The sequence below is a fragment of the Mustela nivalis genome (genome assembly GCF_964662115.1).
Source record: "Mustela nivalis genome assembly, chromosome: 8".
NCBI classification, from domain to species: domain Eukaryota; kingdom Metazoa; phylum Chordata; class Mammalia; order Carnivora; family Mustelidae; genus Mustela; species Mustela nivalis.
The window spans coordinates 100,469,574-100,482,046 of NC_139027.1; the positions used below are offsets into that span (position 1 = coordinate 100,469,574).

The following is a 12,473-nucleotide window of genomic DNA, read 5'->3' on the forward strand; positions in this document are numbered from 1 at the left end:
GGCACCTAGGCCACTCCGAGCCTCCGTGAGGCGCGGGGCTGGGTTGATTCGGGAGGAGTTGGCCAAAGGCCGAAACGCGCCGTCGGCCGCGTGCGCCCCACTGAAGTTGGTTTCCGCTCTCCTTGCGCCGCCTCATGCATTTTCATTCGGAGCGGGCATTTTGTCTGCCGGCTGACATCAGATGCTAAATCAAGGGCTCCAATCAAGGCGCAGCGGAATAAAGGGGCCGCCTGTCTGGGCGCGGGGCCCCCCCGGAGCCGTGCCCCCTTCACCTTTGTGAAGGAAATTAACCTCCCGCTATTGAGCGCCGGTCGCGGCCAATCTGGACGCAAAAGAGACGCGTGCTGCCGGCCGGGGGGGAGGTGGGGGCAATCTGTCCTTAGAGGCAGGCTTCGGCCTCGGAGAGGACAAGCTGCCTCCCACCCTTGCCACCAGGAAAAGACAACAACGAAGATCCACACACTCACAATCCCCTACCCACCACCTCGGCAGCCCCGTTTGGACCCAGATCGGGCACTTTGCCTTCGTCCTCTTTCCAGCCCAGCCCCATGGAACACAAAAGGCAGAATCTCCGGGGTACCTGGGCAGAACCCCGAGTGCAGAGTGGGCCTGATCACCCGTCACTAGAGAACAAATAGCAAAGCCGCAGAAAATGTTATGTTGTGTCCCTCACTTTATTGAGAAAGAAGGAAACGGACAATTTTTTTCTGGAAAACTCTGCACCTATATAGATTATGCTGAGTTTTGTTATGTTTAATGCCACTGAAAGTATTTAATTGTTTTTGGATTTTCCCTCTAAAAATACCCTGGTGGGGAAATTAAGCAGATTTTTTTCCCCCCAGAATCCATGGGTAATAAGTTGTAATGGGGAAATTTGTTAGGCTTATTTAATCAAAGGGTTAATCAAGTTGGTTAATCAAAAGGAAAGATGTTTGATTTTATGTTTGTGATCTTTTTTTTTAAACTCAGACTAAAAAGAGTAGAATACATATAATGGAATATATTTTGAAAGCTCTCACCCTCGTTTTAAAAATGCTAACTGCGGTGAATACTAGTCCTCAAGAAAAGTTAGAATCTAAAATGAGTTTATATGAAAGTTATAAATATGTTTTCATCTAAAAGAAACTGATGTTATTTCCTTGCTCTTTTGGGCGCTGATTAATACTATTGATGTAATTAGAAGTAGGAGAGGGATTCCGGGACAGCTTTGGCCAATTTTATTTTCTAATCACGAATCCCATCTGGATTGTGGAATAATAGGGCGGGGGCTCTGCCCGCTGTCCCCAACTGACTGCGGGGTATTTGGTTTTGCATGTGTAACACTGCTTTCATTCAACAGATAACAGTGAGTTAGTCACCTTGTGAATCCTTTAAAAATAACAACACCCATAATTGTAAAGAGGGCTGGGGGGGGGGGGCAAAAGAACCAAACCAAAGCAAAATCCTTCCTGAATGCAGCGAATTCAAACGGGTTCTGAATTAAGCCTAGAGGATCTATTGAACACTATTGAGATACTGAGATTCAATGGATCTTTTGCTTAGTTTGTGGTTTTTAGTCTTGCCAGGGAGAGTGAAATCTGCTTTCAGACGAGAATGGCCAAAATAAATGGAAACTTGAAAGGTGCTAGTATTAGAAACTAATTTCAAGTCTCAGGACTGGGGAAGAATTAGGCTGAGAGCGCACGCACACACCAGCAACCTCCAAGAAGGTACAGCCTTGCACCTGGTCGTTAAGTTTCGGTTGTCTTCTGAGTGATCTCATTTCTCAAAATCTGCGCGCCTGCAATCCCCCCCCCCCCTCCCTACGGGGCCATCGGGTTGAAACATTTGTCTTCTGGGAAGAGCAAAGCACCACCACGCTGCGCCCCAGCGGCCGGCCTTTAACGCACTGCGATTCCGAGTGGGCGCCGCGTGGAGTTGGATCGGGGAAACACTGAGCCGTGCTTTGCCTCGCTCCAGAGGATCTTCACCAGAGTCAGCGAGCAAAGGGATCCAAGGCAGGTCCCCAAGTGTCCTTCCCAGGCCTCAGGCGACTCCTCCCCTTCCTGTGGGGTAGGTCCTGAGCTGCGCTTTGGAAACACTCGGCAGCCTCAGTGCTTCTCATCCTTGCAGACCCCGCTGCGGCTTCTTCCTTTGACAGCCGAAGGGCTGGAGGCCGCGGGAGCTCTCTATTTTTCTTTCTTTTTTTTTTTTTTTCCGGTACTGGTGTCCCAGACAGCCGTCGGGGAGAGCGCCGGGGTTCACTGTGAACCCCAGCTCAAGAGTCTAGCTCCGGGGAGTTTCCCGAAAGCGCGAAGCTTGGAAATAGGCCCCCAAAGCCGGGGATTTCGGCCTAGGAATTGCCCGGTGGGGTGTCGCGCTGTCCAGGCGGTCACTGAGCTCCTGAGAGGCGGAAACGGGAGGGTCCGCAATCCTACCGCGCTGCGCGTTTAGCGACATGTCCAGGGGCGACGGGGTTGACAGTGCTTCCCCGCCAACACCCCTACTTCCATTCTGCAGTGGACCCCTCTCCGGAACTCACAGAAACCGCACCCCAGGCCCTCCCTGCCACCTGCCGCGACCCGGCCTGAACCGCGCGTTACAGCCGCCGAACCCGCAGTCAGGTCCCGGAGGGACCCGCTCCCTAGTGCGCGGGGCGAGCGCGGGGCCCGAGCCCGGGAGAGGCTTTGTGTTTGCAGGAATGAGGGGTTGTTGTGTCAGTCCCAGGGGCACGCGAGAGACACGCGCTGCCCGCCTGCCGCCCCACCCGGCCCGGTCCGGCCTCCAGGCACCTTCCGGGCACCCGCCCGCGGGCCGCTGTCTTTGTTCGGCACATTAGCATAAAGCTGCCATGGATCTCTCGTTTAAATAATTCCACACAAAAGGAGAGTGCATGAAAGAGAGCGAACAAGGGAGAATCCTCGAGGCTGCGCCTTCCGCGGGGCGCGGGGAGGGACCGCGCTCAAGTATTTCCCTCCCCTCGAGTTTCGAGTGCCCCCGGCAATCTGCTGCGCACCCATTATTCGGCCTGGGGCCGACGGGGTGGCTGGCTGCCCCTTTTATCCTCCCGAGTGTGCCGTCGGGGCCACTGCACGCTCTGTGAAGTGCCCTCGGGGCCGTTTTGTTTTTGCCTTGGGTGGGACCCTGGGAGCGGGGCCAGAGGCTCCCAGACCCCGCAATGGAAAGGGTGGTGCTGGCGAAGCCAGAAAATGTGGAAAAGCCATAAGCAGAGAATTATGCCAATTAGAGCTGGAATGTCACAGAACGGACCGGGATGACACAACGTGGGGCGCACGAGGGAACTGCTTGCACCTGTGAAGCGGCGGCCGCACTGCACGCGCGCCGCCGTCTCAGAAAACGCAGCACCACCCGCAACAGAAACTGACCGGAAAGGGCACGCGACTCCGATCCTCCTCGTCGCCCGCCCCAGGCGGGACCAAAAGGTGCCCAGGCCCCCGCGGGCCAGAAGGGGCGCAAACTTCGCCTTGGCCTCAGTATCCCTTTTCTTGTGGCTGCTTTGGGGTTTGGGTGTAAGTGTTCATTCCCTGCACCCACTATCCCTCTCCTATCCCCCCCCCCCCCGCCGCGACTCCTATCTCTGGCCTCCTAGCTCCTCTGCCCCACTCGCTTCCCTCTTACTCCCCCCTGCCCTTCTCCTACTCCCCTTGCCTCTTTCTCCACCCTCCCTCCCCTCATATCCTGAGCCCCCTCACCCCCGCCCCCCGCCGGTCTCCAGCTTTCCACTTCCAGTCTAGCCACCCTCAACTTTCTCTTCCCTAGACTTTCCCCTTTTTTCTCTCCGGTTCTACCCTTGCGGCTCCCTCTCCCCACCCCCACCACCCATCCTTCCCCCTAGCGCTCTCTCCTCTCCCCTCCCGTCGGCCCGACCGTCCCTTTCCTCCCCGACTCTTCTCTCCCCTCCTCTTTTCCCTTCCCCCCTCCCTCTTCCCCCACCCTTCTCCCCCTCTGGCTCTCCCCCTCCCCGTAGGCCAACGTGTGTTATTTTATTTGTCTAGAGAGAGCCTATTTGTTCAGTGATGTGTGGCCTCCTGGCCGCCGGCTTTAATGGGGAATGCGGAGGCTTGGTTTCTGTGAGCATTAGCATACAGCTGCCGGCTCGCGGCCCCGTCCCCGGCGCTCGCCGCATCCCAGCCTTATCATCACCTCTTCTCTCAACCAGAAAACAATCAACAGCTCCTCACAAGCGGCACTTTCGAGCCCCTCTCCCTGCTTCTTAGCTAGCGCTCTCTCACCCGGAGCTGGGTTCTCTCTCACTCTAACACACACACACACACACACACACACACACACACACACACTTCTTCTAAGAGTAAATATTGACTGGCTGGCTTTACGTTTTTTCCTCCATGCAGTGCTCCCTTTCCCCTACCAGCTTCCTTTTGGCCTTCCTGTGATATTTGGGTGTAATACAAGGAGCCATTTTTGGAAACGGGGTGGGTATCCTCTATCACACACCCACATACCAGCGTCAGAGGCCTCAGGAAACATGGTCAGGTGCATGTGATTGCAGGCCTGAGACTTGGGGAAATTGACTTTGGTGTTTTCTTGTCACTGTGCTTTGTTCAAAATGATCGAATTCCAAGATCTGCCTTCATTTGAGCCCAAAATGTCCCCAGCTCAACAGCAAATGCTGAAATACTCAGGGAGTTCAGGCATGCATCTGTCTCGGCAGAATCTTTGCTCGCACACTGAAGTCCAAATATTGTTCTCTCGGAAGCGCTTTCTTTGGCAAGGCTTTATCATCAGTGAGGAGTAAATACCTTCATTCTCTTGAAGTCCTTAACATAGCTAGTGTCAGGCCCCAAATCAATGACCCCTGGGTTCTTCTCTATTCTTCTTACCGAAGTTGTCCCTGGGTTTGGTAAAATGCTGAAGTCCACCCAGAGATGCCAAAGTTCCTGCTCAGACTTGGGAAATTACTCACTTTGTGAATGTGGGACAGTTGTGAGAATGACCTCTTCAGACATTTTGTAGACTAAAGCCCATTCTGCACATTTTTCAAATCCCAGCCTACTTTTTCAAAAGCAGCAAAGAAAAACTTACTGTCACATGAATGTGTGATTCAATGTTAAGGTCGGCATTGTAATGTGGGATCGCATTTGTGTGACTAAAAGGTTTTCAAGGGTAATACTTGGTTGCAGAAATCCTAACCCTTGATCCTTTTTGAGGTGGTTGTTAATCTCCACCCACAGGTCCCAGGGCCTGTCACGGAAACTTACTCTTTTTTCTGATGAGTTTCACCCACGACCTCTCGGGGAAGGGAGTTGGGGGGGGGGTGTGAATAGATTCTCAAGCTGACTTATGTGGTGGCCCCTGAAATGTGGTTTCAGGTGTGTTGGTTTGCAGTTTGAAGAACCAAAGGGTAGGTATTGTTCTCTCAGTTACACAGTTTGTAGTATGTGGCTGAAGCTGGGCCTCCCTCTAAATGACCCACACATTTGTGTAAAACATACGGGTGTGAAGGATTAGCGGACTTTATTGCTTGCTTTTGCCTGCTTCAGAAAACTCAAACCTAGTGTTCTGGAACAATTGTCTTTTTGAGACGTATCAGTTTGATAAGGGGTGTATAATTCTGTAACACCAACTATGATTTTCCCTCCTAATAGCTGAGTGACAAGTGTAATTGTGCCAACTTTGGCTGAATGTTGACATAAATACAAAAAAAATTTTGAAAAACCAGAATTGCACCCATGAAAACGATTTTAAACCCTGTTGATCAAAAAATTTGGTTGTGAATTGTGTCACACTATCTATTAAAAGAAGTCCAAATAAATGAAAACTATTGTTGTTCCTGCATCCATATGTTTTCTAGTGGGCACTAAATTTGCTTTATTTATAAGAAAGAGGGTTTTGGAGCCATGTTACAGGTGACATGTACCAGAGGTCCCAGTGCAAAGCATGTGCTAAGGGTTAAAGGAAATGAACTGCATTGATTGGCCACTAATATTTTTCTCATCTAAAACCTGTTAAAACATGTTAGCCAGTGTGACCTTAAGAGTTTTCATTCTCATAACCTATAACGTCAAAATACAGAAATTGTGATACCACCTGCCTAATTTTCAAAGTTCACATAGACAGTTCTTATGACGTTGGATTACAGGGCTAATTCCTCATCGTCTCTTTCACCGATTTTCCATACTGGGCTCATGGTTTTCTTTTCTTTCTTTCTTTCTTTTTTTTTTTTTTTTATCACCAAGGAGTAGTACTGGATAAACAGGTGAAGAACTGAGAAAACTGGCGGCAGGGCATTTAGGGAAATCTATCAGAATCACACCCAACGTAAAAACAAGTCTTGCACAGTGTATCCCATTTTATTGCTGAAATGGATTATTCTGCACCGGAACTAGCCTGGTGTTCAAAAGCATCTCCCTGCCCCAGAATAGAGACCCACGGCCGTGCGCCACCTACTGGAACGATAGAAAACTACAGGCGTTTGTGGAGGTGGAAAAAGAAGTCCCAAAACCACGGTGGTGCTTGGTTGTCAAGCCAGGCTTCAGAGAGGTTTCCTTTTTACACCGAGCACGTCGCCGAACTCCACGTGGGAACACAACAAAGTGGAGACGTGGCCACACCTAAATGATGCCTGGCCACGCGTACATGGGCAGATGGTAGTGGTTATAGTGCAGGTAGTCAAGAATGCTCTTCTCCACCAATGACTTGTAGATGGTTTCCTGGTAGACTCTTTTGAGATAATTCCGGGGCTTCTCCTTCAGGTTAATTTCCTCATCTTCTATTTGCCGGGCTAACTGTTCTATGGAGGGAAGGTCTTCCTCCTGGAAAACACAGGAAGAGACCAGATAACAGAAATTACTTGGACAGTAATAGGGCAGTTTCACTAAAAAGAAAAAAAACACTCATCTTCCCAAGGACGGTCTTCGCCACCCCACCCCCAGGTTTCTAAATTTTTATTTTTACTTGTGGGAAAATACACATAAGATTTACCGCTTTAACCCTTTTTAAAAAAAATAATATAAAGGTTAATTTATTTAAATAGTAACCCAGGACACACATATAAGAAAGTCATCCAATTATGAAGAAAGCAGAATTGTGCCATGTAATCCTACTTTCTGTCTGTGAATCTACTACTCTGGATACTTCATGTCAGTGGGATCAAACAGCATTTGTCTTCTTCTGACTGGCCTATTTCACTTGACGTAATGTTCTCAAGGTTTAGCAAGAATAGTAATGTCAAGTTCTTAATACTCAGATAAAAATTATAGATCACCCTTGTTTTAAAAATAAGAAAGGAAGTGATTAAACATTTTTACATGAAAACTTCTAGAAGTTTCGTGTGGCTACAGTTCTCTCAAGAAATAGGATTTAAAAGCCCTAAAATTCAGGGCTTCTGGGTGGCTCAGGGGGTTAAGCCTCTGCCTTCGGCTCAGATCATGATCTCAGGATCCTGGGATGGGGCTCTCTGCTCAGTGGGGCGCCTGCTTCCCCCTCTCTCTCTGCCTGCCTCCGTGCCTACTTGTGATCTCTTTCTCTGTGTGTCCAATAAATAAAGAGAATCATAAAAAAAAACCTTAAATTCTTAGTCAAGTCAAATTTCATTGACATCTTTAAAGATAAGGCTCAGCAATAGTTATTTAAAGTTGAGATATGCTGTGCATATCTGTAATATAGTACATGTTTTCCTGACATTTTATTATAAAAATATTCAAACAGAGGCATGTTGACTGAATTGTACACTTAGCACCACTGCACACACACCATTGGATTCCACGGCTCACATTGTACCCTATTTGCTTCATCGTATACCTGCCCATTGATAAGAGGTTATGTACGTCACCAAGCTTTGAGCTGAACGTGTTTTGAACACCACAGGAATTCCAAATTACCCCAACAGAAGAGTCGCGGGGACTTTCAAGGTATATTTGCTTGAACTTCCAATAATTTTTCTTTTGAACAAGAAAAAAGTACATGACTTGCAAAGTTCTAATGGATACTAATTTATTAATAGTAAGAATTTTATAGATAGGAAAATAGGTTCAAAAGATATGGAAGCAAAACAGTTAACACTGGATTATTTAAGTGAGACCCTACAAGGTGTTGGAGATTACACATACTTCACCTGGAAGAGCAGTCAGTGGGGCTCAGAGGACTTCAAATTTGTATCAGCTCAGCAAAACAGTGACAGAGAAAACGGCACCCGATGCCCAGGACTTAATATTAGGGGGGCTGAAACATTTGAGGGCTGCCAGAATGACCCCAAGCATGATTTATGATCCACATGATTCCTTAGTTTTTCAGAGAATTGTATCAAGCAAATATGACTTTACAAAAATTATAGAAGATTTGGGTCTCATGGTATATGGTGCTTTTCTGACCATGGGGTAAATGCTATAAAATCACAAACTGGAACTTTTATCTAAGGCAAATATTGCTCTAAACCATAAACATTTTCTGTGCATTTGTCTTTCACAGTGTGTCCTCTCTGTGTGACTGTCTCCCCTTCATGTGACCATCTCTCCCCTCAGTGTGACCATCTCCCCTCTTCAGTATCATTATTTCTTGTCAACACTTATTTCCTTTTTTTTTTTTAAACAATAACCATCCTAGTTGGTGTGAAGTGGTAACTCACTGTAGTTCTGATTTGCATTTCCCTAATGATTAATGATATAAATCTTTCCATGTAAATGGTTTTACTTCTGGATTATCCATTATTTTATTCCATTGCCTATATATCTGTCCTTATGTAAGTACCACGCTGTCCTGGTTACTACTGAATTATAGTAAGTTTTCAAATTGCAAAGTGTAAGTCCTTCAGCTTTTTTTTATTCCCAAGATTGTTTTGGTTATTTGGAGTCTGTTGTATTTCCTCTGAATTTTTCCATTTCTGCAAAAGATGTCATTGGGACATTGATAGGATTGCATTAAACGTGTACATTGCTTTGGGGAGTGTGGCCATTATAACTATATTGAGTCTCCAATTCATGAACACAAATGTCTTTCCATTTATTTAGTTCTGCTTTAATTTCTTTCAGAAATGTTTTTGAGGGGTGCCTGGGTGGTTCAGTGGGTTAAAGCCTCTGCCTTCAGCTCAGGTCAAGATACCAGGGTCGTGGGATCGAGCCAGCATCAGGCTCTCTGCTCAGTGGGGAGCCTTCTTCCTCCTCTCTCTCTGCCTGCCTCTCTGCCTACTTGTGATCTTTGTCTGTCAAATAAAACAAAAAACACAAACAACACTTAAAAAAAAAAAGAAAAAATGTTTTTGAGGTTTTCAGTGTACAAATCTTACACCTCCTGTTTAAATTTGTCCCCAAGTATTTTATTCTTTTTGATGCTATTGTACATAGAATTGTCTTTTTAATTCCACTCTTGGATTATTCATTGCTAATGTAGACAACTGATGATTGTGGGTTGGTGTTGTATCCTGTAGCTTTGCTGAATTCATTTATTAGCTCTAGTATTTTGTGGATTCTTTCAGATTTTCTACATATGAGATCATGGCATCTCAGAATATGGTTTTACTTCTTCCTTTCCAAGGTGGATGTCTTTTGATTCTTTTTCCTGCCTAATTGCTCTGGCTAGAATTTCCAATACAAAGTTAAATGTAAATGGTCAAAGAAGGCCTTCTTGTCTTGTCCCAGACCCCAGAGCTAAAGCTTTCAGTCTTTCACTGAGTGTGGTTTTAGCTGTAGGGGTGTGTGTGTGTGTGTGTGTGTGTGTGTATGTGTGTTTTACCATGAAAGAATGTTTGATTTAGTCAAATGTTTTTTTCTGTATCAATGGAGATAACAGCATTTTTTTTTCTCTCCTCATTCTAAATTACTGTGGTGTATTACATTGGTTGATATTTATATAGTGAGCCACTCTTACATTCTTGGGGTAAATCTCATTTGCCCATGGTGTATAATCCTTTTGATATACTGCTGGATTTAGTTGGCTAGTATTCTGTTGAAGATTTTTGGGTCTAAATTCATAAGGGATATTGGTCTGTAGTTCTCTTCCCCTTTGATGTCTTGGCTTTGGTATCAGGATAATGCTGGCCTCAAAGGATGGGCTGGAAAGTATTCCTTTCCATTTTTTTTTTTTTTTTGAGATGTTAGACAAGGATTACTGTTAATTCTCTTTTTTTTTAAAAAGATTTTATTTATTTATTTGACAGACAGAGAGGCAGGCAGAGAGAGAGGAGGGGAAGCAGGCTCCCTGCTGAGCAGAAAGCCTGATGTGGGGTTTGGTCACAGGACCCTGGGATCATGACCTGAGCCGAAGGCAGAGGTTTTAACCCACTGAGCCACCCAGGAGCCCCTGTTAATTCTTTAAATGTTTGGTAGAATTTGCCAGCAAAGCACTTGATCTTGAACTTCTTTTTTTTCTTTTTTTGTCATGAGGTTTTTGATTGAGTCAATACCTTAACTTACTATAGGTCTGTTGAGATTTTTAAAATTTCTTTGCATCAGTTTTGTGGTTTGTATGTTCCTATAAATTTGTCCATTTCCTCCAGGTTATTTAGTTGCTTGGCATACAATTGTTCATAGCATTCTCTTATAATCGTTTGTTATTTCTGTAAGATCAGTGGAAATGTTCCCACTTTCCTTTCTTCTTCTTTCTCTTTAAGAGATGGAGAGGGAGAATCTTAAGCAGGCTCCATGCCCAGTGTGGAGCACAACTTGGGACTTGCTCTCACAACCCTGAGATCATGACCTGAGCTGAAATCAAGAATGAGACACTTAACTGACTGAGCCACCCAGGCATCCCTTCCACTTTGATTTCTGATTTTAATAATTGGAGTCTTTATCCTTAGTCTAGCTAAAGGTTTGTTAATTTTGTTGATCTTTTCAAAGAACTATCTTTTGATTTCACCGATTTTCTCTGTTGGTTTTCTACTCCCTATTTTACTTATCTCTACTCTAATTTTTATAATTCTCTTCTTTCTGCTAGTAGGGGTTTAGTTTGGTCCCTTAAGGTATAAAATTCAGTTAGTGATTTGAGATACTTCCTTTATACAACTCCAGGTATTTGTAACTACAGTTTTCCCTCTGAAAATGGCTTTAGCTGTATCTCATTAGTTTTGGTATGTTGTGATTTTTTCATTTGTTTCTAAGTATTTCTTTAAAAAAAAAAAAGGATTTATTTATTTATTTGACAGAGAGAGAGAGAGAGATCACAACTAGACAGAGAGGCAGGCAGAGGGGAGGGGGAAGCAGGCTCCCCGCTGAGCAGAGAGCCCAATGCAGGGCTCGATCCCAGGACCCTGAGATCATGACCTGAGCCAAAGGTAAAGGCTTAATCCACTGAGCTACCCAGGCACCCTGTTTCTAAGTATTTCTAATATCTCATTGATTTCTTCTTTAAAATCAAAGAAGTTGCTTAAGAGTCTGTGTTTAATTTCCACAGTTTTGTGGAATTATTTCCTTCTGTTTTTGATTTCCAGTTTTATTCCATTGAAGTTGGAGAATATACTTTGTATGATTTAAGTCTTTGAAAATTTATTGACACTTGTTTTGTGGCCCAACATATGGCCTGTCTTGGGCAACGCTCCATGTATGCTTAAGAACAATGTGCATTCTGCTGCTGTTGAGTAAAGTGTTTTGTGTGTTTCTATTAGGTCTATTTGTTTTATAGTGTTGTCTAAGTGCCCTATTTTCTTATTGATCTTCTATCAATAAGAATATCAATATCAATAATAAAAATGGTTGTTCTATCCATTATTGAAAGTGAGATATGGAATTCCCCAGCCCTTAATTTAGAACTACTTCTTCCTTGATTCCTATCAACAGTTCTCTCTCTCTCTCTCTCTCTCTCTCTATATATATATATATATATATATATATAAATATGGATTTTGTTGTTAGGTGCATATATTTTTATAATATTTTTCTATAATTGTTATCTTTTTGAGAAATGATCTTGACTATACAAAATTTCACATTGGTCAGTGATTCTTTGGCTTAAGCCACTGCTAAAAGCAGTCCCAGTAGGTTTATAATATGTTCCTCTTTACTTCCATGAAAGGACTTGTGAAGTCTTACAATGAGCTTGTTTTTAAAATAAAACAGTCAAAGATAATAGTCTTTTACTCCCTTTTCTTCATGTAGAGGGAGAGCTATAGGATATCATAGTTGATGGGACTGGACTCCTGTACTTTCCTAAAGCCAAGCTAGAAGTGAAATGAAGTGGGTCACGTTCATCTCAATATTTGAGGATAAGAATTACCATCATTCTTTAGTGAAGGCTAGCTCTTTCTTTTCCTATTGCCAGATTCCTTTTTTTTTTTTTTTAAAGATTTATTTATTTATTTGACGGACAGAGATCACAAGTAGGCAGAGAGGCAGGCAGAGAGAGAGGAAGGGAGGCAGGCTCCCAGCAGAGCAGAGAGCCTGATGCGGGGCTTGATACCAGGACCCTGGGACCATGACCAGAGCCAAAGGCAGAAGCCCAACCCACTGAGGCACCCAGGTGCCCCCTATTGCAAGATTCTTAAATGAACTCCTGCATGTCTGCTTATCTGCTTATCTGAGCCCTCT

General features: G+C 44.8%; 1 protein-coding gene across 10 annotated transcripts in view; it reads right to left on the reverse strand.

Moving 5' to 3' along the window:
• Positions 1-6,292: 6,292 nt before the first annotated feature.
• CFAP61 (cilia and flagella associated protein 61) overlaps positions 6,293-12,473 on the reverse strand; it is a gene marked incomplete at its 3' end in the record, with an annotated part of 282,754 nt that continues 276,573 nt past the window's right edge. For all 10 annotated transcript variants that reach the window (XM_082745398.1, XM_082745393.1, XM_082745389.1 and 7 more), the window contains one exon: positions 6,293-6,773. In XM_082745398.1, coding sequence (XP_082601524.1) covers positions 6,573-6,773 — 201 coding nt within the window. The remainder of the gene's footprint in view (positions 6,774-12,473) is intronic.